The following is a 23,703-nucleotide window of genomic DNA, read 5'->3' as shown; positions in this document are numbered from 1 at the left end:
AAAGCCATGTCTTAATACAAATACATTTATGTCTGTCAAAAAGACTTCCAACTCTGTTAAAGATAGTTACATAATTTATTCTGTGTTTTCTCTTCTAAAATCCTGCTGCTGCATACAGTACATTTGCTTCAAAGAAAACTTGTAACATGGCGGTTATTGATATTTAGAAAATTTCCAAAAAATGTTGAAAGCATGATCTAAATGGGCATACATGAGCTTGGGGTGAAGGTACAATAGTGTAAAAACCTTAGTTGACTGCATCACACTGAGGAGAAAAAAAAAAAAAAAAAAAAAAAACTTTTCAGATGACTAGAATTAAGATGTGAAACGTGGTTGATTTAGTGGCAGTGAGAGAGGTTTAACAAAATGGTCTACACTAACTCTGGTAACCTGAAGTCAAAGATGTATCTTCATTTGTTTGCATCATCAGATCATAGGTGCATCAGCATAGTCCACTTATAAAATGCATATAGAAAATCTACAAAGAATTATTTTTTCTTGGCCTCTGTTTGCTGGAGAGCTGTAAAAAGATGATTCGATAATAAAAATCCTCTTTTTTTTCCCAAAAACACTTGGGGAGGTAAAACAGGTTTCAACAGAAAAGCTGAATTCAGCCTTACAAGAGGTTGTTATATTTCATGTTGGTTTAACTGTAGGATTCCTAGCTTTCATACTGTGATGTTAAATAAAAACACAACACCGCATACACACACCCAGCCCTTCACAATCACACACACACTCAGACAGTCACGCACACATGTCCATTGTCAAGTCTCTGGCTTGGCATCATGTCAAACTATAATTTCAAGTGAGCCGTAGGGATTTTAAGGATGTAGTGTTTTTCTCTGTCGCCTTCATCCTCACATCACGTCGGCACGTTTGTCCCTCACTTTGTTCCTTAATTTGGTCCGGGCTTTGAATGCAGCAGAGTTAAACAGATGCTGTGAAGAGAAAAAACAAAGTTATATAATATACACACAAAACCTTAGTGAATGAAACAGTGCTGATTTAATTTGCATTTTTTGGCAGACAGTTTACAAAATCAGCTGAATCTGACTTCACGCTGTAAAATAAGACTTCTTGTCATGTCAGTGTCATAGTTCGTTATTTATTGCATTTATAAGCGAAAGGATCAAGATTACCCTCTCTGTGCGGGAGATCTTGCTGGCTTTGACAGACGCATCCAGGATGAGAGGAGGTCCAAGTCCAAAAATATCCCTCAACAAAGGATTAAACTACAAAAAAAAAAAAAAAAAAAAAAAAAAAAAAAAAAAAAAAAAAAAAAAGACAGACACAAAAACTCATTATAACAAACACTGCAGAACAGTGGTTCTCAAACATGAGGGCCGGAGCCTAAAGATGACTTGATATAAATGATAAATGATATAAAACAAGCCCAAAAAAAGCATTAAAATAAGGAACAATAACTACAAATTCTACAGATGGGCTAAAAAAAAAAAAAAAAAAAAAAAAAATCAAAAAAAAAAAAATCAATATATGAGGTAGCATAAATATGATTTCTATCACTGGAAATGTCAAGTAAATTAACAGAATCTTAAAATACCATAGGTATTTTATAAATATATATTTTTTCTAGTAATGACAAGCTCTAAAATGTGTTAAGAGTAAAAATTGAGAGCAAAAAAAAAACACACAAAAAAAATTTTCACTAACAACGTATGAAATCATTGGTAAAATCAAGAGGGATCCCTGAACATTAATGAATTCCAAAACTTACTATATACAGAAACTGATTTTCTGATGTTTTAATTAGAACCAGAAACTTGCATTTCAATTCTGATTTCATTCAATATAGACACTTTTAGAAATGTTCATTTATATATGACCTAGCCTGTTTCAATTTCTACATTGCATTACTCGAGTATAGATTCAAATATCAATTATTTAATTGCGAATTATTTAAAGAGCAGGTCATATGGGTTTCTGAAAAATCTCTCTTTTGCAGTTTATAATGTAGCTATCCTAAAATGAAAACAATCTGCAAAGTTGTTAATCAAAAAAAGTGCATGATAAATAAAGATATTGTCTCTCAAAAGAGAGAGTCGGTTCTGAATCGCCTTAACGAGTCGTTATATTTTCGACTCTTTTGCCTGTTACCGGTGTACGTCACTGGGTAACACATTTGCATAATCCCTGCCTGCCCGCGAAATATGAACAGAGTCTGATCTGCCCACAAACACTTTTGCTATTAGTGCATTTACATCATGTTGAGAAGACGCGGTGTTCAAGGATACCACAGAAATACAATTCGAGCCTTTTGTTGTGTGCTTATTTTATCAAGAACTGCTTCTCTAATCTGGGCTTTTATCTTCGTTGGCTTCTAATCTTCTTAATTTGGACTAACAAGCTCTCTGAAGCACCACCTGTAAGAAGTACGATTGATACGTTAGGTGTACATTTTCAATTGAGTGCTCAAAATATAATTTTTTTGTGCCAATATGTGATGTATACCTAGTGCAGCTTTAGGTTTCCAGGTAAAGCACGATATTATTGTCTTACTGAAGTAGTTCTAAAAATTTGCAGTGAACCTAAGAATATGTGTTTTATTGTAGAATGTTTTTGTTGTTTTTATTTTGTTTAATGGTTAAGAATTTTGTGTAGTACACAGACTTTATAATCATTGTGAAATTGCTGTTTATTGTGCTTCACCGGCAGTTATAGGGTTAAGGCGGGAGAGATGAGTGATTTCGGCTGGTGCTCCTGTGATATAACTGTTCTGCATTCTGATTAAAAGTTAAGACCAAGCGTCTTTTGTCTGTCGTTCTTCAAACATTACAGTAGACATATTTTGGTTTACAAACTGTATTGTTTAATCAGTTAGTTTCATTGTTTTATGTAAAGGTGCTTTGTCAATGGTAGCGCTGGCTAACTGGCTCAAGGACTCATCCTTGTGCCAATCACAACAGGTTTGGCCAGCTGACCAATCAGAGCAGAGTAGGCTTGAGGAAGGGAGGGGCTTGCTCCGAAATTGCTTGAAACGAATCATTTCCTAATCATTGGCAAATGACTAATATTAAATGTATATTCTGAGAAAATTACAATGTTTTCTGACCTTAGATGCATTTAAACCTGATGTAGGGGACTCCAATACAATATTGGGACACTTTAAAATACCATATGACCTGCTCTTTAATTGTTATGCCAACGGTGAGTTGCAATTGGTCCTCCTCACCTGTAGGTGGTGTCTAACTCCAGACTCGAGCACTTCCTTAAAGGCATCATAAATCCTGCGGCGCATCCAGCCATCAATGTAGATGGCCTCAATCCCAAACTGGATCTTCTCCTCTGTGAAATCTTCATTCTGAAAATAGGAGGGAATGTTTGGTCTGATGTCAGTAAATTTTTAAACCATAATCATCTGAGACAGTCCTGGATCAACTCGGTTTATTAGCCCTGCATCCAAAGTTGCTATAAAATATTTGGATGTCATTAACTGACATGTTATTTAAAAACAAAAAGGCATGTATTGTGGCTCTCCTTTCACCTCAATGTAGTGCAGCACCTCTCTGAAGATTGAGCGCTGTTTCCTGCGGTCATTTTTAGCACGATGTTTGTTTCCATCAGTTGCCAGGTTCTTTAGACTGTCACACAATGCATCGCAGTCCTCATACTCAAACTCCTGAAACACAACACACATTACTTACACTGCCATCGTCCTGACACTCAAACCTATTCAGCATTACACAACACACACCTGATCGATGTCCCGTCCCAGTTCATACAGCAGAGCGATGGTCTCTCCCACAGCAATCCTGAAGTTCACCTCACTGCTTTCTAAACACGCATGTAGACGTGGCATGTGACTAAAAGACAGACAAAGAGATAGATCATATTACATCTATCTATTCAATCTGGGTGTTGTCACATGGCTTTTTCTCACCCTGATGAACGCATTACATAAAATATTAAGTCTTTTTTATTCACTGTGGTTTAGACTTCAAAACTGTTTTGGATTGTGACTTTGTAACAACAAAAATGCCCATACACTTTTTGTGAAATAATAACCACAGCTTCACAGAGGAACGGCAAACATTTCAGTCATAAGACCACCTTCAATGCCTAATTACTAAAGGGCAGGTCATATTTACATTTATTCATTTAGCAGACACTCATCCAAAGGGGCTTACAAATGAGGAATACAAAAAGCAATTCATCTTAAGGAAGCAATAACATGAGAGGTGCTAGCAATACAAAGTTACAGTATAATAGTACAAGCCAGAACAAGGAGGGATATAAGAAATAGTGAGAGCATAGAAAAAAGTAGTGTTTTTTGTTAAGTTCTTTTTTTACTGATGTTCAGCAAGGAGATATGAGTCCAAACATATTCGAAACAAGCATTGTAGCTAAAAACATTTGCCATTCCTCAGTAAATATTTGTTTATCTCACATTTGCTTTTTGTTGACCTTTATCACTTTTGTGCACTCTCTGTGCAAAGATGAGTTGTTTTTTTTGCGATTCAAACTCACTGGTTCAGAATGGTGTTGATGCGTGATGCAGGGCAAAGGGTGCAGAGCAGAGCCCAAGACTGAAGGGCGGCGCTGTGGAGCGCAGGGATCCCGGCTTTGACAGAGGGCAGAGTGCCATCACCCAGGGGATATGCACCCACAAACACACTCTCCAAATGACCAATAGATTTTAGCAGGTCCTGAAAAAGACAGGAGGAAAAAGACTTCTACAAACATGCAGATCTATAAATATTCATATGCATTGTACAAGATCTGACCATACCTCTGCATCATCTGAGGCAGACACGTAGCAGCACATACCCAGAGCTCGAGCACACTGACAAAGGGTAAGAGAAGTAAACAATCCCATTTTAAGTGTTAATGGAATCAAACAAATAAAGGTTTATAGACATATATTGAGGCATTAACTCACACTCTGTCGAGCTGACAGGCTGGCAAAGCTGTCAATCAAAATGGAGCTGAGGATGGGGCAGAGCATCTTAAAGCCCTCCTCACCTTCAACTCCGCCCCCGAGCTGCATGCACAAGAGAGCACACACTGTAGCAGCAGCAGCCTGCTCCTCTCCTCCACCTGAAGAGAAGGACACTTTATCGAGTCAGTAAACCCAGCAAAGAAAGAGAAACTACAGCCTTGAATTTTCATATAATAAAAAAAATAATTATAATAATAATAAAAAAATGATCAAATGTTATATACATTTCAATTTGTTTCTTACATGTATGGATTACTTATCTAAAAAAGTGAACTAACAATTTATAACTCAATTTATAAAATTCATGGTACGGTTCGATACGACACAGTGGTGTCACATTTCGGTTCGGTAAGTTTGGTACAGGGGTAATTGGTTCCGTCGCAATGTTGGAAATATTTCTGTTTTAAACCATGAAGGAAAGCCAATGGATATCATACACAAGCAACGTGCAAACTTTGCGCAAGAGTAATGCCGGTGAACGTCTTAATATCAATTCACTGCAGAAAGTGAAAGTAAAAACAGATCCAATGTGAAGAAAGTGAAAGTAAAAACAGATCCAATTCGTTAATCCAACGAATCGATTCTTTCGGTTTGTAATGCGTACCAAACCCAAAGCTTCGTACCGAACGGTTCAATACGAATACGTGTATCATTACACCCCTAATACCAGTCTCTAAACCCTTAGATGTAATAATCTAAAGAGTGTCCCATTGATTTGACCTTTGACATATGTGTAAACAAAAATTAAGTCCTAATTCCCACCTTTCTTCAGGCTCCTTTCCAGACAGTCACTGATGGTGAAACGTCTCTCTAGCAAAAACTCATACAGGACTCTGGAAGAAAATGCCAAGCGCAGACTTTCTAGTGCAGCCAGACGGGTCTTAGCACTGAAAAACATATAAAAGATAAGAGTGTAACCGCTGCAAAGCTCATTTAGTTTTCAGTAACTGTGTGTGCTTGCATTGCTCACTGTTGTGTGTCTCAGCGTATTGATACCTTTTGTCCATCAGATTGTCGATGCATTGCTTCAGTTTGTCTTCCGTTTCTTCCTGAGCGGTTTGTTCATCTACCACCTCACCTGCACAGCACAGAGAGTCAGCGTGTGGATGTTTTTTTTGTACTTGCATGCTATATATATTTGTGATAAGGTTGGTGCATGTATGATCTTTTTAAATTGTCTGTGTACCTGTGCCTTCCTCTATGACTGATGCGCTCTCACTGGCGCTGCTGTAGTGACTGAGAACCTCCGACGCCAAATCGTCATCACTCACACCAGACTCGCCTCTCACCCCATTTCTCCCTAAAAAAGTGAGAGAGAGATGTGATGAGATAAAACAGTAGTTTAATGGTTAAATTAAATAAAGGATGGGAATGCTCAAAGGTTAGGTAGATGGATGCATCAGAGCAATCATGTGTGTTTTAACTGTCCACAAAGTTCATGTACCTGAACCTAAACCCTTTGCTCGTACAAAGCCAGAAGTTTCACTTCAGTGCCCAGAGAAAACAGCAACATATGTAGGATTACAAAACCAATCTGTACTCTTACTTTAAAAAATCTGAAGTGTGTCACATTGACTTGAACTTACATCTTTAGATGACATATCCGGCGCGTCCACACGCAGCGGCTTCTCTCTGTCCCGACAGAACGGTGTTTTTCGTGTTGTTTTGTGTCTTGTGAGTCGCAGTGTTTTTGTACATCGTCATCGCGTCTATCTGTCTTTAAGCACGCATACAGTCGTGAGTTTCTGCTGGATGTCGGCAGAGCCGCATTTTTAGAGTTAAACTCCGCGCACGCGGAACTGCTGCGAGATCTCGAACTGCTCCGGAGGCCTACATCATCACCGACCCCCTCTACTGCATCTCGCCCACAGCGGAGGCGCCACAAGCGGCGTGAGAGGAAGCAGAAGAGGGGTAAGCGCGGAGGTATCCGGGCTAGGCTAACGGCTAACCCACACAAGCCATCCATCCCCACCGTCGTACTGGCTAACGTACGCTCTTTGGACAATAAACTGGACTACATCCGATTACTACGTTCAACTCAGAGGACTGTAAGAGACTGTTGTGTGTTTGTATTCACGGAAACATGGCTCAGCGACAGCGTTCCGGACTGCGCCATTCAGCTCGACCAGCTGACGTGCTATCGAGCAGACAGAGCTCGCGTCGCGGGAGGAAAAACCCGCGGCGGCGGGCTTTGTGTTTACATCAATGACGCGTGGTGCCGCGATGCTGTTGTGATCTGCAAACACTGCTCACCCCTGGTGGAGTTTATGATTATTAAGTGCCGGCCGTTCTATCTGCCGAGGGAATATACTGCCATACTGCTCGTTTCGGTTTACATTCCCCCGAACAACCAGCAACAGCAACAGGAACGATGCACTAAATGAACTGTACCAGCACATCAGTGAGCAGCAGACAGCACACCCCGATGCTTTTCTCATCATAGCTGGGGATTTCAACCATGCTGACTTAAAGAGTGTATTTCCTAAAATACACCAACACATTAACTTTCCAACAAGAGGTAAAAACATTTTAGACTTTGTTTACACCACACAGAGAGGAGCTTACAAAGCCCTCCCCCTCCCCCACCTCGGTGCCTCAGACCACATCACTGTCATGCTAATGCCTGCATACAGACCGCTCGTTAAAGTCGCCAAACCAGTTCAGAAACAGATTCAAGTGTGGCCAGAAGGATCGTCTGAGGCTCTTCAGGACTGCTTTGATACAACTGACTGGAATATGTTTAAGCAGGCTGCCACTTATAATAACTCCACTGACCTCCAGGAGTACTCGGAGACTGTCACTGCCTACATCACCAAGTGTATTGAGGATGTAACAGTCACAAAAAACCATTACTGTCCGGGCCAACCAGAATCCGTGGATGACAGGGGAAGTCTACAGACTCCTGGAGACGCGGAACGCTGCCTTCAGAGCTGGAGACGAGGGGGGCCTGGGAACAGCCAGGGCCAACCTATCCCGCGGCATCAGAGAGGCTAAGAGACAGTACTCCAGGAGGATAGCCCATCAATTCAGCGACAGCAGAGACACTCGGAGCCTGTGGCAGGGGATACAGACCATTACGGACTACAAGCCCCCACAGCGGACCTGTGACAGCAACATCTCTCTGCTGAACGAGCTGAACACCTTCTTCGCTCGCTTTGAGGCACAAAACAGCTCCACTGCACAGAAGACTCCACCTCCTCCCAGTGACCAGGTGATGATGCTGACCCCAGACAGCGTGAGGAGATCCTTCAGCAGGATCAATGCACGCAAAGCTCCGGGTCCTGACAACATTCCTGGGCGTGTACTGAGAGACTGTGCAGCAGAACTCACTGATGTCTTCACAGACATTTTCAACATCTCACTTAGTCAGGCTGTTGTTCCCACATGCTTCAAAGCTACCACCATCATTCCAGTCCCGAAGAAGCCATCTCCATCATGCTTCAATGACTACCGTCCTGTTGCACTTACTCCCATCCTCATGAAGTGCTTCGAACGGCTAGTCATGCACCACATCAAGTCTGCCCTCCCCCCCTTCCTGGACCCATTCCAGTTTGCATATCGGTCCAACCGGTCGACCGATGATGCCATCTCAACTACCCTCCACTCAGCACTCACACATCTAGAGGAAAAAGACTCATACGTCAGAATGCTGTTCATAGACTTCAGTTCAGCATTCAACACAATCATCCCTCAACAGCTCATTCACAAACTGGTCGAGCTGGGGCTCAACACTTCGCTGTGCAACTGGCTGTTGGACTTTCTGACTGGAAGACCTCAGGCAGTACGTGTCGGCAGCAACACATCCAGCACCATCACACTGAACACTGGGGCCCCCCAAGGATGTGTGCTGAGCCCCCTCCTCTTCACTCTGCTGACCCACGACTGCACACCGTCACACAACTCCAACCTCTTCATTAAGTTTGCGGATGACACAACTGTGGTGGGTCTCATTAGCAACAGAGATGAGACAAACTACAGGAGCGAGGTGAGCCGCCTGGCCGGGTGGTGCAGTGACAACAATCTCTCTCTGAACGTGGAGAAGACGAAGGAGATTGTTGTTGACTTCAGGAGAGCGCACACACTCAGCATGTTCCTCTGACCATCAACGGTGCGACTGTGGAGAGAGTGAGCAGCACCAAGTTCCTGGGTGTGCACATCACAGAGGACCTCTCCTGGACCGACAACACCGCAGCACTGGCCAAGAAATCACAGCAGCGTCTCTACTTCCTCCGCAAACTGAGGAGAGCCAGAGCCCCACCCCCCATCATGTACACCTTCTACAGAGGCGCCATCGAGAGCATTCTGACCAGCTGCATCACTGTGTGGTATGGCGCCTGCAACGCGTCCTGCCGGAAGACTCTGCAACGCATAGTGAGAGCAGCTGAGAAGATCATTGGTGTCTCTCTCCCCTCCCTCCAGGACATTTATGGAACCCGTCTCACTCGAAAAGCCCTCTGCATTGCAGGTGATCCCACTCACCCGTCACTCAGCTTCTTCAGTCTGCTGCCATCAGGGAGGAGACTGCGGAGTCTCCAGGCCAGGACCAGCAGACTGAAGGACAGCTTCATCCATCAGGCTGTCAGGAAGCTGAACTCGCTCCCGAACTTACCCCCCGTCCCTCTTCTGCCTCAGGCACCACTGAACTATGAAACCCCCCCCCCCCCCCCCCCCCCAGGTCCCACATCCCCAGGTCCTTCCACCCCCCCTCCCTCTAACATACGAATGTCATGCACCAGTCACTTTGTGCAGCAGTGGTCTGCTCACTACCTCATTCACCATGGATCTGACATCATTCTACCTCCTCATCAGTCAGTTTAATAAAATAACTGCTCTGAGCCCTTTGTCACTTTGTCACTTTTAATCAGACTGAATAAGCTATTTTTTTTTATGCACTAAAAATCTTTTTATCTGCACTGTTTGTTCACTGGTTTGCACTCTATCTGCCATGTGCCTTGCGCTGCTTTTATTTAACCTTATTTTTATTTTATTTTTTTCTATTATGTCTTTTTTACATTCCCTTATTGTATAGTTTTATCTTATATTTTATATTTGACCTAGATTTTTAGGCTCTACTGTTAGTGTTATCTGTATGCACCGGGGGTCTGAGAGTAACGCAATTTCGATTCTCTGTATGTATGTACTGTACATGTGGAAGAATTGACAATAAAGCAGACTTGACTTGACTTGACTTGAACTTAAACTTAAAATGTGAACAGTCTGACTGTAGAGAAAACCAAATGAAAACCTCTTTTACTCTAACATATAGCTACACTTCTCAGCAAACCAACAAGCCAGAAACAGAGCTGATTTGGGTCAAAGTTCACTGTGGCTTCTCTCAAACACACACACAAAGGCCCACCTTTTCCCCCTGAGGTACCACTACCAGGAGACCTTTAGTTTAACATGTATTGTATATATAAAAATGTAGAGAATAAAACAATTTTTAGAATTCAAGGTCACGCAGTTCGTACATTTTAAAAGATTCAAACAAACCTTTTGAAACTATTATGCTATATTTATTTGCATTTCAAACAGCCTTACTAGATATTGTCTAAAATGATATGTTTGATTCAATCATGATTTAACTTGATTAGTCTAAGGATGTGACTCATTTGTGAGTTGCTGTGCTTAATGCATCTAATCCACTACTATTCAAAAGTACATTTGACAACAACTTAAAATGGCAGTTTTCTGTGGTAAAATATTTTTTGAATTTATTCCTGTGACGGCAAAACTGAATTTTCAGCAGTCATTATTCCAGTCTTCTGTGTCACATGATCCTTCAGAAATCATTCTTATATATTGATTTGGTGCTAAAGAAACATTTGTTATTATAGTATCCATGTTAAAAAAAGTAACTGCTTAATATTTTTGTGGAAAGCATGACATTTTTTTTAATTCTATTTTAAATACATAAATGTCTCCACTGTCAATTTTGATTAATTTAATGCATCCTTGATAAATTGAAGTAATACGGATACCAAACTTTTCAAAAGCAGTATAAGTAAATCTAAATAAAAATTACTAAATGTTTCAAAACCTTTACCCAAAGCTTCAATCAACTGGTACACTGATTTGCAGATTTAAGCAAAAACTAATTCAGAATAAAGTCAGAAGACCATTATAGAACTAAAAAGGCCTCAAACTAAGAGTTCATCAATATTTTATCAATAAGAATGTGACATCCCAATAGACTTCAAAATGGCAGTAACAATACATGCATCAGCATAACAAGACATATGAGCAGGAATGAGATGAGAAGCAGCAGTGCATTCAGCAGAGGATGAATACCATGTGGAGGAGGGGTCTGGAATGGTCGGGAATTTATGAAAAACAAATCTGAGACAATCCACAGAAGTGTCAGACTTTGTAGAGTCAAAATGTGGATAGAAACAGTTAGTCCAAATATTTTGACTTGAGTTCCAGTACTTTCCAGAAGCCTCATCGCTCAACAGACTGAACACATGTGATTCCCAAACAGCAGAGGGGGATTTAAGTATTTAAATTCCACCATGAAAAGGTTAAATGACTACTTTTGTACATCCCAGTATGACTGCTCAAAGAACAATGAAAGACAACTTTAGCTGCCTAAAAAGCTACTTGGCGAGACAATAACAGCCTCGAATCATGATAACAATGATTAATGATTTCGATTATAATAGGAGTTAAAAGGAACACATTTATGGTTTGGTACCAATGAAGAGGTAGTTGACCTTTACTGATGGGGCTGTGGATGTACTTTTGACCACAAAAAAAAAAAAAAAAAAAAAATTAGGAAACACTGATCTAGAAGTCTGCTTTCACAAGAAAGCAGAAGTGATCGATGCTTCTGGGGCATTTTGGTTCTCAAGTCATGAAAGGCATTAGACAAATGAGAGATGATGTAAACAAATACACATGAATGGATATTCACATGCCGTTAATTAAACATTAATGGGGATGAGAGACATGAGGTCACAATCAAGATCAGGTCACGCTACCTGCACGTGACAGGGCAGTCTTTGACAACTGCAGCTGAAGCACTTCCTGTCGAAGAGAGGCTGCTCACAGTGAACAGGAGGAAGAGACAGATTAAATCAGGTCTTATATCAGATCAATCTGACATATAAACATTTAACTGTAGGACGAGGCTAGATGCTACTCATGCACTCTGAAGTTGCCTGAAACGACGCTTTCAAAATTGCAACCCTGCTAAGAAAAAAAATATAGAGTTTTGGTCTCCTAATTTGGTCACAATGGTCTGCTTTTAGTCAGGAGCAGTCCATTTTTCAACTTGTCAGAATGAGAATTCACTATGTCCACCAGCGCAGCAGTGAAACCACCTGAAACCAGTTACGATCAGCAAACCATTGTAGGCACGTGACGCGACTCTGCGCGTGAACTTACCAAAACCTTTTCTTTTTTAAACGGAAATCCAGTCTTCATATTGAGACAATCAAAAACTTTATTTTTTTTTTTAAGTCTTCGTATTGAGACAAATAGTTAAAAGTTTAATTAAGTTTAAAATAGGTTTAATTTATCTAATCTTACTGCTCACTCGAGTAGTCCGGGAAGGCCCGGTTTTCGCGACTCCGTGACACTTGTGCTAAATTTACACGGGCAGGCACGAGCTTCACCTGTTATGCTGCAGACAGAATAACCCTGGCAGTCAATAATTTTGCTTCTACTCTGCTAATGCAAAGGGCAAACACAGTTTCTAAATAAATCAATGTTAAATACTTTGCTTATTATATATTCAAGTTTTTAGATGACTGGCGCTTGAAATTAGATGCTGTAAATGGTGCTGAAATGGTTGCAGCCACATCAGCAAGACCAAATCAAAGTTGTAACGTTAATGATTTTTTTTTTATTATTATTATTATTTCTGCTTGAAGTCGTAAAGTAAATAAACAGAGGGAAAAATCAAAATCAAAAACTCATTTTCCAGCTTGTCAAAAATGTGCCACCTAAACAATGTCATGTAGTCGTATTTTTAAATGGCAATTAATTTTATTGTTTAAGCATAAATGCACCATAATATAGTGAGGTTCATGCTTACAATAAAATAATATTTTACCAATGGTTTAAAATCAATAGTTTTAATAACGTTGCCGACGTCAAATATTCGCAATTATGCAAGTACACCGATCTTGTTCCAAGGATATGTAGCTGGAAGAAAAGGCAAAACTATTGCTTGGTGATATTTTGTCGTGTGACCATGTTTATATAGTTTGTGACAGCAGGAAGCGTTAAACTCACCCTTCGAACTGTTCCCACCGCGTTTCCCTTTTCTGTTTCGTGGCATGCTGACAGCAGCTCCAAAACACCGAGGCCCAAAAGAAACAGATTATACAGAACAAGAAGCCTTAAACAGTCAACAGTTTATCAACAATCCCAGCCGAGAAAACCTTCCCAGAGTATCGAAATACTGCGATCTGTGCCGTTTGGCCCCACGCTTTAGGCACCGAAGTCGAAATACTTAGAATTTAGTCTTAGTTTTAGTATTTATTATCTATGGTTGTCCCCAGGTAACCGATATCTAATGCCAGGTTGTGATGGTAAATGTTTTTGGAAATGTTTGGGACGGAGTATCGTGCACGTTGCTGCTTCAGATTCCACCATCTTCCCATCGGTAACGGCTAGCACACCCGGCACGCTCCTCCTTTACGGCTCATACAGCAGCAGAGAACTATGGGTAATGTAGTTCGCTGCATGATTCCGACTGAGGACCTCTGCGAGAGACGTAAAATTGAGAACTACAATTCCAACAATGATCCGCAATTCAGAAATGCATGGATTGCAGTCTGCAAACAAAAGTTACAGCTTTAGAAACTTTTCTTTATGAAAACAACAAGGACGCTAAATAAAACTGTCATTATACCGCGACGTTTTTTATGTTGCTGGTATTTCTCATTGAGTGACGGTGATACACGTGGTCGTCAGGTTTATCAACACCGGTCATAAAATCCATCCGCTCTTTAACAAGTTAATTATTCACTACACAATACTTATTTTACTATTTAGTAACTAACCAACTATTTCTACTCACCATAAAACGTTACACGCAAACCGTAACGCTTATTAATAATAGCCAAATTCACTATCTGCAGATATAGTCAAAATCTAAAATGTTATACTTAAAGACTTTATTTCAAATCACAGCCCACAGTACAAACACAAGCCATACAAAATTGTTGACTGCTAATGTAAAAGTGTATATACTTGTAAAGGTCTAATTTTGGGGAACAACCAATAAAGTAAAAGTTTATAAAATTATATAGAATAATTTCAATTATTTAATCACATCCCAAAAATAAACATGAATGGAAATGTTCTTTCAGACAGAAAGACTTCACAGTGATGTGGTCTAAAGTTAATGACATTAACAATACTACATCATGACAATTTACTCCAGAGAAATTAGGCACTTTTCTAAAACATAAAACATCATAAAGTTATGAGACTAAAACTATACACCGGCAAAAAATTAACCAGGTATGTGGAAAACTTATTAGGAATCCTAGTCAGTAGTCTGTAAAACAGATGTCACTTTCCCACACTCAAACTAACATTTTAAGTGCTTTATGTTAGACACACACACACACACACACAGACACACAGAGAGAGAGAGAGAGAGAGAGAGAGAGAGAGAGAGAGAGAGAGAGAGAGAGAAACAGCAAGTGGTCCTTTCCCACATCATGAAATTCCATTTGATTTGAATTTCTAGTGAAGTTGCCAGAATTATAACAGAATGTCTTGGAATGTAATTTAAATGGAAGTAAATTATTGTTGTGTTTAAAGTTTGCATTTGTGTTTGCATTATGGAATGCTCGACGTTGACGTGTCTCTCAGGCTTTACATAATCTGTAATTTTGGTCTCCATTCTAGCAGGAATCCAGTGGCAGTGACCTCCACTGCTAAATACTACCAGACAGATCTACGACAGACCCTCTCATAAACACATACGCTTTTACGATCAGTAGGTCTACTGGCCCATGTAGTACTTGGTGGGCACGAATGGCATCTTGCTGACCACTGCTGGCACTGCTTTCTTCCTCACTTCCACCTGAATTGATGTGCCCACTTTACTGAAGCCAGCTTCCACATAGCCCATGGCAACATTTAGTTTGAGGCAGGGGGAGGGGCATCCACTGGTGACCTCACCTAAAATAAAGTGGGCGGAACAGAGTTTGGAATGACATGAGGGTGAATATTTTTTTTTTACTATTCTGTTAAACACAAATGCGTTTGTTACCTATAACCCTGCCATCAGATGACAGGATTGGTGTGTGCTGTCTGACAGGTGGTCCAGTGGAGATCAGTCCCACTCTCTTTCTCTGAGTCTTTGCCTTTATTTGTGGAACAATGATGTCAGCACCAGGGAAATCTCGTGCCTGTCGACGACGCTTACCAACATACAAAAATACATTAGCATTCAATATACATGCATGGAAAGTGACAATAAGTGTTGACGCACCTATAGTCCAAACAAGACTTCCTTCCACAGGTGTGGTGGTCTCATCGATGTCATTGCCGTAAAGACAAAGTCCCGCCTCCAGCCTCAGACTGTCTCTGGCACCGAGTCCAGCGAGTTTCACCTCACTATCGGCTAACAACTTTTCAGTCAGTGAGACAACATCTCCACTTGGTACTGAGATCTGAATAAATCATATGTAAATACAAGAGCATAAACATTACAGACATGCCAAACAAACACACACACACACACATTTACTTAGCTATCTAAATGGGGAAATTACATAGACTTCTATTGCTTTTATATACAGATGGTTATACACCTTTTAAACTAAACCCACCTCTACCCCTAACCCTACCCTTCACAGAAAAACTTTCTGCATTTTTACAATTTCAAAAAAAACTTTGTTTACTATATTTGTATACCAGTTTTACAAATGAGGACATCCACAAATGGAGGTTTTTGCAAATTTTGACAGGTTTTGCTCACAAATTTGTCCCCAAAATATGGTTAAGTAGGTACACAAACACACGCACAAACCAAAGTTTTTAAAAAAGTTTAGTTAATTATATTATAAGATAACTCTTCTATCATACATATCTAACAGTTCTTAAACTGTAAAAATAAATATGAAATTTGTGCTGCTTATAATTTATAATGGTCACGAGACACAAAAGTTTGGAGTCTGTAAGATTTTGAATGTTTTTAAAATAAGCCCCTTATAATCACAAAGGCTGCATTTATTTGATCAAAAATTGTAAATTAACTGTTTTCTATTCATTCCTGTGATGGCAAAGCTGAATGTTCTTCAGAATTCTTCAGATTATCCTTCTGAAATCATTCTCATATACTGATTTGGGGCTTAAGAAACATCTATTTTACTATTAACATCTACTATTATCATTGTTGAAAACAGTTTAGCTGTTTACTATTTTTGTGGAAACCATGATAGATTTTTTTTTTCCTTTGATGAACAGAAACTTTAAACAAACAGCATTTATTTGAAACAGAAATATTTTGTAACATTATAAATGTCTTTACTCACACTTTTGACCAATTGAGTGCATCCTTGTTAAATAAAAGTATTCATAAAAATAAAAAAAACCTCAAATTTGTGAACAATAGTAAATAATTTCAGTATAGTTGTTACAAAGTCAGCTCACACACCTCTACTCCATCCTCCCCTGTATATCCGCAGCGTGTGACCCTGCAGCCCTGGATGCCAAACACTGGGGTCAAAACACTGGTCATAAAGGTCAGCTTCCTGAGGTCATCACCCACACCTTTCTGCAGAACTTGGGCCATTGATGGGCCTGCATACAACATGAATATACATATTATCAATGCCAAATCAAATGCCCCAAAAATGTACACAATGCATTTAAATAACACACACACACCAATGTATTGTAAAAATATGAAGCAGGAATGTGGGCAGTATAACCATGCAAGTATACCACAGACCCATGACTTACCCTGCAGAGCAATAAGGCTTTCTTCCATGAACTCCAAATCTACATCATGACCTGCTGCTTTAAATTCCTGCAGTCTGGCCTACAAACATACATTTGAACAAACACATGTGTAAGCAAATAAATATATACAAATAAAAATTATAAATAAAAAAAATAAATCGTAAATCCTCAAAAGTTTTTTATATTTATATATTTTTTTTAATGTATGTACATTTAAAACTCTATTGTATTATATCACCTTTGCATCAAATTACAAAAAAAACTAGTTAACGCTAATGTGAGGGTGTTTCTAATGCAGCGTCTATGGGAGGGACGATAAATTTGACATCTTTCTCTCTTCTGACTGCTGTTATCAGTCTCTCTCAGGTTTTTTTTCCCTTTTTTTGAAAGTCGTGAAAACGACTGGAGTTTTTCTTTTGCTGTTTGAGCAAATGGGAATGCAAAAATATATGTGTGGTACTCTCCCATTCACTGCTCTCGAAGTTAACACAACTATGATGACTTCTGCTGCTTAGAAACCCGGAAATGTGAAATAAGACTATAGTATGTAACAAAAAACTGGAAATGAAAAATTAAGGAGTTTTGTCGCCCCCTTGTGGTATTTAAAGGGGTTAATTTTTTCACAGTCATTGTACAAAAATATATGAATTCCTGATCAATCAGAATTGAGTTAATGAATATGTTTAATGATCATTAACTGTTACTGGCCTGCATATGAGCAGAGTCTTTGTCCGCACAGCCAGCATTGGAGACAACATACAGGTAACCCCGATCAGTCTTGGTCACAATCAGGTCATCCATGATTCCTCCTTTAGTGTTTGTGAAGAGGGAGAGAGTGCCCTAGAAAAAGAAATGTTATTTTTGATGACTAAAGCATGTTTTTTTTTTTTGCTAATGCTGACAGTCATTAGAACTCTCTCTGTGTGGGTGTGTCTTACCTGGTTGTCTTTTAGTTCAGCAATGTCTCCAACAATCAGAGACTCTATAAACTTCACTCTGTCTCTACCATATACTTTAGTCTATGGGGAGAAAACAGCAAATATTCATTAGACACGCTGACCTCAAAATGATGGACAGCTAATGTTGTGTCACATGTGGCTTTTAAGCAGATGTTTTACTTAATTTTTAACACGGGTATTGGGTCAAAACAAACGGTGTCTACACACTGACCTGCAGCATGTGACTGACGTCGAAGATGGAGCAGTGCTGGCGCGTGTGCATGTGTGAGTTAATGTGACTGTCTTTGTACTGCACAGGCATACTCCATCCTGCAAACTCCACCATCTTACCACCCTGAGCCCTGTGGAAGTCATACAGCGGGGTCTTCTTCAGCGCCACCTAGATACAGAGAAAAATCAATCCAAATAAAACCTGTTGCATAAAGTTCATATTTATATAATACAGTCAATAATTTAGTTGATAATAATAACACTCATATTAGGCCTAACACATTATAGTACAAATTTATTTATTTATTTTTTTAAAGCTTTGATTTTTTTAGTATCTTATATGTTGTTCAGAATCATTGGGGGTTTAAAATATTAGATTCTGCAATAAATAAGATCCTGTGTGTGTTAAGTCCGCTTAAGGTGCTGTGACCTTTGACTGGCTCCTCCCTATGAGTCTGCCCACTTTTATCTCACATTAAGCCACATTAGCTATTAACAGTTTACGAAATCAGTCCAAAGTCAACTAAGTAGTCTGAATGAGAGTCTAGAACACTATCTGAACCACTGAGAGTGTGTTTGAGGCTTTATCTGTATTACAGCAGGTTTCACACACTCAGACTGGTGACTAGGAGTTCAAGAGAAATCAGGGCCTTGTGACTACCAGTGATTGAGAATTATTTTATCACTATCATTGACATTATTATGCATTTTTTTTAATTATATTAGGTGAGGGATTACATGGAATATGTCAATCAGTTTTAATTAATTTGTCACACCACAGGACCACTGAAAATCAGAAAAGTTGCCGAACCTAATAGATACAATTTTGCTTACAGATTCAAGAAACTCATAATCTGCGCGACTCCAGTGTTGTCTGCGTTTGATGGCGTTACGAGGTGTTCCGAATGAACTTTTACAGATAACGTTAGTATTTAGGAAGCAGTGAACATCGCGTAGAAACAATATGAATCGGACCGCAGCTTGTGTGTTTCAGTGCTTCACACACAGTCAAAGCCGCGAGGACTGCTCTCGTGCTTTTTAGCGCAGCAGCTCGAGCGCTGTTTCTCCTGCATGAACGACACTCTGAGCCAGCCATAACAGAGCACTAGATTCAAAATCATCTCAGTACTCAAGACATTATACTGAAATGCACCAAGCGAAAATTTTACATTTTTTTTTTTTAATTATCTTTAGCTATTTGTCACGGTTTTGCAGACTTCGGTTTATTTGAAGTTATTTAACGTTTGCACAGCTTCTGATGTTTTAATGATCCCAGTTCCCTGCATACCTCTGTGGAAGCGTGCCTATCCTGCCGCCCCGATGACCCCAGACCGACAGTCCGCGGGGTTTCTCTTGGAATTCGGTTACAGAGTCTGTTTGCAAAAGCCCGAGTAAACATTTTGCCTTTCGTTCAGTTTCACACCAGTTGTTAAAAAATAAAAAGCCCAGCGCAGGCACTGACAGCTCGGTTGTACTCGACTCTTACACTCTTTGCTTTCCCTGCAAAACAAGGAGAGTAAATTCAAGGAATCCTGGGAAATGTAGTTGAAATTCCTAACGTACACGTGCTGTTGAGCAACTCCCCGCAGGCACTTCAAATGACTCTTTCGATGGCGCACGCAGCACAAAAAATAGGGATGCGTTTGGCTAGAAATATGCTATAACAATTGTTTTAGTACTTTCAAGGAACAAATATTTGGTTAGATTTTTTTTTATTTATATATTTGGCAGACGCTTTCAAATAAGTGACTTAAATTCACAATACATTTAGATTTTTATCAGTTATGCATTTACATGAACTGATAAAATTGTGTATTTTGAATGCAGTGTAATTAATAAAAGCTATAAAACTCCAACTTTATAATTGACTGCCTCCAGTAGTCTGTTTACAATAAGAGCCAATAAGAACAAAAGGTGTGTTTACATTAGACATTTTAATATATCTACCAATACTTGGTCCTTATATTATATAGTACTAACTAAACAAACAAACAGAAAACAATATTTTGAATTCTTTCATTAAAAAAAACGAATCACAACAACACAACTATTTAACTAGTCATTTAATATAACAAGTATCAGGTCAGCATACACTTATTTAATTTTCTTGAACAAATAGTAACCCTTTGATCATTTATCGTTGTGTTTCGTCAAGGGCCTAATTTTCGTGTTCGGTATGAAATATCCTTCATTCGCTCGAGAATCGGATTTCGCTGGTCGCACTGTGTCCAGTTTTGATCCACCAAAAGGAACCGATTCATACGAGTCATTCGTTCAGGAATCGATCACACACATAATCTAAAAAATAACCTGTTACCAGTTCCCAACGCTAGCTAGCTTACAAAACAAATTCGCTTAGTTTGAAAGAAAAAGTACAAATTTTATGTCGTAGTTTTTATATTACCATAAAACAAGTTAAGAAATAATGGAAATAAGAACACATTCCTTCTATTGAGCTGCATATTAAGCCATTTTCTTCCAATATAAAAGTTTTAATGCTTATATGACAATATACACATAGTCTGCATGTAACTGAATGATTGTTTGGCCCCTAATCTATAAATAACCGTTCTTGTCGTCCATGAGGCAGCAGCTATTTTGGGTCTGGGGATTTTGAGCTGTTTAGGGGTAGAGGTGCCAGGCGGACGAGACGGACACAGATCGCTTCAGACCGTGCGAGAAGACCTTCAAATCACAGCGGTTTCACTGCGTTTTCTCCAGCGACTGTCAACAACACAAAGACGCACACACGTCTAACTAGCATTTGATGAAAACACAATCTGAGGGTAAGTAACCTATACACGGGCACACGCATCAACATTTAGCCACGCAGAAATCATTTTCAGGTAAGTTAGTGTGTATTTGGGTCATAGTAGAGGCATCAAACAGTTGATATGAGATCACCTGCTTCTTATTTTACTTTAATCTAATCAGCCAAAATTCATCTGAGACTAATCACATGGTTTCTGTTTTTAAATGGGATGAGCTGTTTGATCCATGAAGTGCACCGTTTACTGTCTTCATCTGAGATATGTAAAGGGCTGAAAAGAGTGTTTTTGGTGGTGAACAGTACCAACCAACCAAACAAACAAACAAATGTCCATGTTTATTTAATATCAAACGTTGGACAATTAACATCACTGCTGTTTCCAGACTTCAACTGGTTTTTATTCATGCATCAAAGTTGGCAAAAAGTTTAAGATAAATATAGCTGTTCAAAAGCAACAGCAATATAGCCTCACACTTATTATGCAACATATTTAACAAATAAAGCTGGGCTTTAACTGTAAAATGCAATGGTTTTGTCCTTAATTTAGCATCCAGTCATTTAGGGATGGGGATGGGAATAATTATTCACATATCTAAATGTCTTTTGCTCTTTTTTGAGGAATGGTTCACTCAAACTTATAATACTAGCATAATGTGTTCACACTCATTTCATCTAAAAACCATGGGACTGACTTTCTTAATGGAAACACAAAATGTGAAAATCTGAAGACTGTTTTCCTTGCTCTGTCCCATGGAATTAGGGTTAGGGTTAGGGTTACTGGATGACTTAAATTTCAGTCTGCTTCTCACATGAAGTTATCATATGGTTTTAAAAATTGCAATATAGTGCAGAAGCTATATGGACCACATTCATGGTGCTTTTTATCTTTTTTTTGAAGCTTAAACGCTCTGGACTCAATTCATTGCAATTGCATGGAAAAGTGTGATCAGTGCAAAATTTCTTCTCTTGTATTTTTTTTTGGAAGACAGTGTCATAAGGGTTTAAAACAACTTGAGGATGAGTAAATAGTGATTTTTTTTTTATATATAATTTTTGAATCTTTGACTCAGGTTTGCTTTCTCTGTCTGTTTGTCAGTGGAGGGAGTGATCATGAAGTCCACTCCTCCTCCTCCTCCTCCAGTGTTTATTCGTGTCAGCGAGCGTGACCTGACAGAGATTGAGCTCCATTCCGTCGACTCCATCAATGACCTGCACCGCACACACTCTGAACAGCACAGCAAAGGTATTTCATCATGTCAGAGACTGTATGTATGACTTTAAATTCCTCCTTGGTTTCTATAGCACTCAAACCCACTTCTCATTGGCAGGTGTTCAGCCACCCCGTCCACCACCTCCTACCTCCAATGGGAATCTTCAGATGCAAGATCGAGGAGTTGTCTATCAAACAGGTCAACCAGTGAGAAGGCCCTGTGTGAGCAGACTGAATGACATATGCACCTCCACTAGGCGGCACTATTTTTTAGCAAGTGCAGCCATTATTGCGTTCCTCCTTACTCTCATTCTTATCTTCAGTTTTTTAGGTGAGACAATCTGTTTGCTAAAGCTGAAATGATTAAATTAATGTTTTAAGGCTAAACTGAAAGAAAGGCTTGGCTTCGATACAAGTCAAGGTCCATTGACAGCTTTTGTGGCATAATATTGATTTCAATGTTTGTGCCTTCTCTTGCAAAAGTATCACATTCCCAGATGTTCTCTTGCAAAGCAGTCCCCCAACAAAATTTAGTGTTAATTTGGTGTTCCCTTGCAAAAGTGTCCTGCCGAGAAACTTTGCATGCTTGATATAAAAGTAACATAGGGCCTCTGTAAGGTTGTCTAAGCTGTCTAAATTGTCATTTTTGAAGCTTGAATACATTTCTATGCATTTCTGTGTCTTACTTTAACTGCAGTTTTTGTCAATCATCATTAGTCCACTGATGCTGTCGACAGAGCTTTTTTTATCATATTGATTCCAAAACATTCATTTGGAGGGCATGGTAAATGTTGTTTTATCAAATAACGTGTTTTCTGTTATTAACCCTCCAGTCCAGCAGAGCAGTGCTCTCCACACACTTTTGGAGATGGTGAAACAGAAAAAGGAAGCAGCTGAAGAAATTTCCCAACTCTTACAAGAGCTGCAAAAGCTGCACATCAACCGCACAGAGCAGCGACCATAACAAAAAATATTTCAACACAGACCCGCAGGAGAAACATTACTGCACTGTGACAACACTGAGAGAAGAGCACCGATTACTTCACATCAATGTGTGATTCTATGTCTTAAAGGCTTCTATTGCCTCGGTGGAATCTAATATCTTTCTCAAAAACATTCACTTAGCCTCCTGATGTTTGTGCAGTGTAACCTGAAAATAATGTATTAATTAATGGACTTTTCACCAGTATTATTTTGTACACTTATATGGTAACACACTATTTGGCAACTTGTTATATTAGTTTCACTAAAGCAAATGACAATACAAAGCAACACTAAGAAATATGGAAAGAATGTGAATAATCATACTTGTTATTATATTTTAATTCCTTGTTATCACTCCAGACAAACATTAAATTGTGCTAAAAAATTGTGAATGAGCTAGAACATTCACTATGGTGAGCTTTTTTTGAGTGATTGCCGAATGATTGTAAATAATTATATAGACTATAACATTCTATTTAATAAGAAAAAAAAGAAATTTTAACATAAGAATAAAAAATAAATATAAATGAAAACGTTCTTACATTTTGTGGAGTCCTGGTTTTATTGTGAAAGATTTACATGTGCACATTATTCTAAAAAAAAAAAAAAAAAAAAAAAAGGTCTTTGTAATCTTTCATCAAAAATACAACAACTAGCTTCCTGAAATTACTTTTTTTTC

At 39.1% G+C, this 23,703-nt stretch overlaps 2 protein-coding genes across 4 annotated transcripts; both read right to left on the bottom strand.

Annotated features, from left to right (window-relative positions):
- Positions 1–56: 56 nt before the first annotated feature.
- On the bottom strand, positions 57–13,631 carry ifrd2 (interferon-related developmental regulator 2). Of its 2 annotated transcripts, XM_019123181.2 has the most exons (13): positions 13,199–13,631; positions 11,941–12,000; positions 6,147–6,260; positions 5,957–6,038; positions 5,723–5,847; positions 4,901–5,058; positions 4,751–4,804; positions 4,489–4,667; positions 3,716–3,824; positions 3,506–3,640; positions 3,194–3,322; positions 1,143–1,235; positions 57–941 (listed from the first exon to the last, which is right to left on the bottom strand). In XM_019123181.2, exons 1-13 carry the CDS (start codon positions 13,242–13,244, stop codon positions 861–863), a joined length of 1,365 nt encoding a protein of 454 aa, XP_018978726.1. In that variant the 5' UTR covers positions 13,245–13,631; the 3' UTR covers positions 57–860. The 2 variants fall into 2 exon arrangements, with proteins under 2 accessions (XP_018978726.1, XP_018978727.1); XM_019123182.2 differs by lacking the exon at positions 11,941–12,000 and having other exon boundaries at positions 13,199–13,628.
- A 432-nt stretch (positions 13,632–14,063) lies between these two features.
- LOC109110595 (aminomethyltransferase, mitochondrial-like) lies at positions 14,064–19,585 on the bottom strand. Of its 2 annotated transcripts, XM_042729838.1 has the most exons (9): positions 19,349–19,584; positions 18,062–18,229; positions 17,830–17,910; positions 17,600–17,731; positions 16,892–16,970; positions 16,584–16,729; positions 15,417–15,597; positions 15,195–15,350; positions 14,064–15,103 (listed from the first exon to the last, which is right to left on the bottom strand). In XM_042729838.1, exons 1-9 carry the CDS (start codon positions 19,457–19,459, stop codon positions 14,925–14,927), a joined length of 1,233 nt encoding a protein of 410 aa, XP_042585772.1. In that variant the 5' UTR covers positions 19,460–19,584; the 3' UTR covers positions 14,064–14,924. The 2 variants fall into 2 exon arrangements, with proteins under 2 accessions (XP_042585772.1, XP_042585771.1); XM_042729837.1 differs by having other exon boundaries at positions 15,195–15,597; positions 19,349–19,585.
- Between the last annotated feature and the right edge of the window lie 4,118 nt (positions 19,586–23,703).

Source organism: Cyprinus carpio, chromosome B8, assembly GCF_018340385.1.
Source record: "Cyprinus carpio isolate SPL01 chromosome B8, ASM1834038v1, whole genome shotgun sequence".
Lineage (NCBI taxonomy): Eukaryota > Metazoa > Chordata > Actinopteri > Cypriniformes > Cyprinidae > Cyprinus > Cyprinus carpio.
The sequence above is the reverse complement of the archived record's forward strand: the minus strand, read 5'-3'. Positions and strand labels throughout refer to the sequence as shown.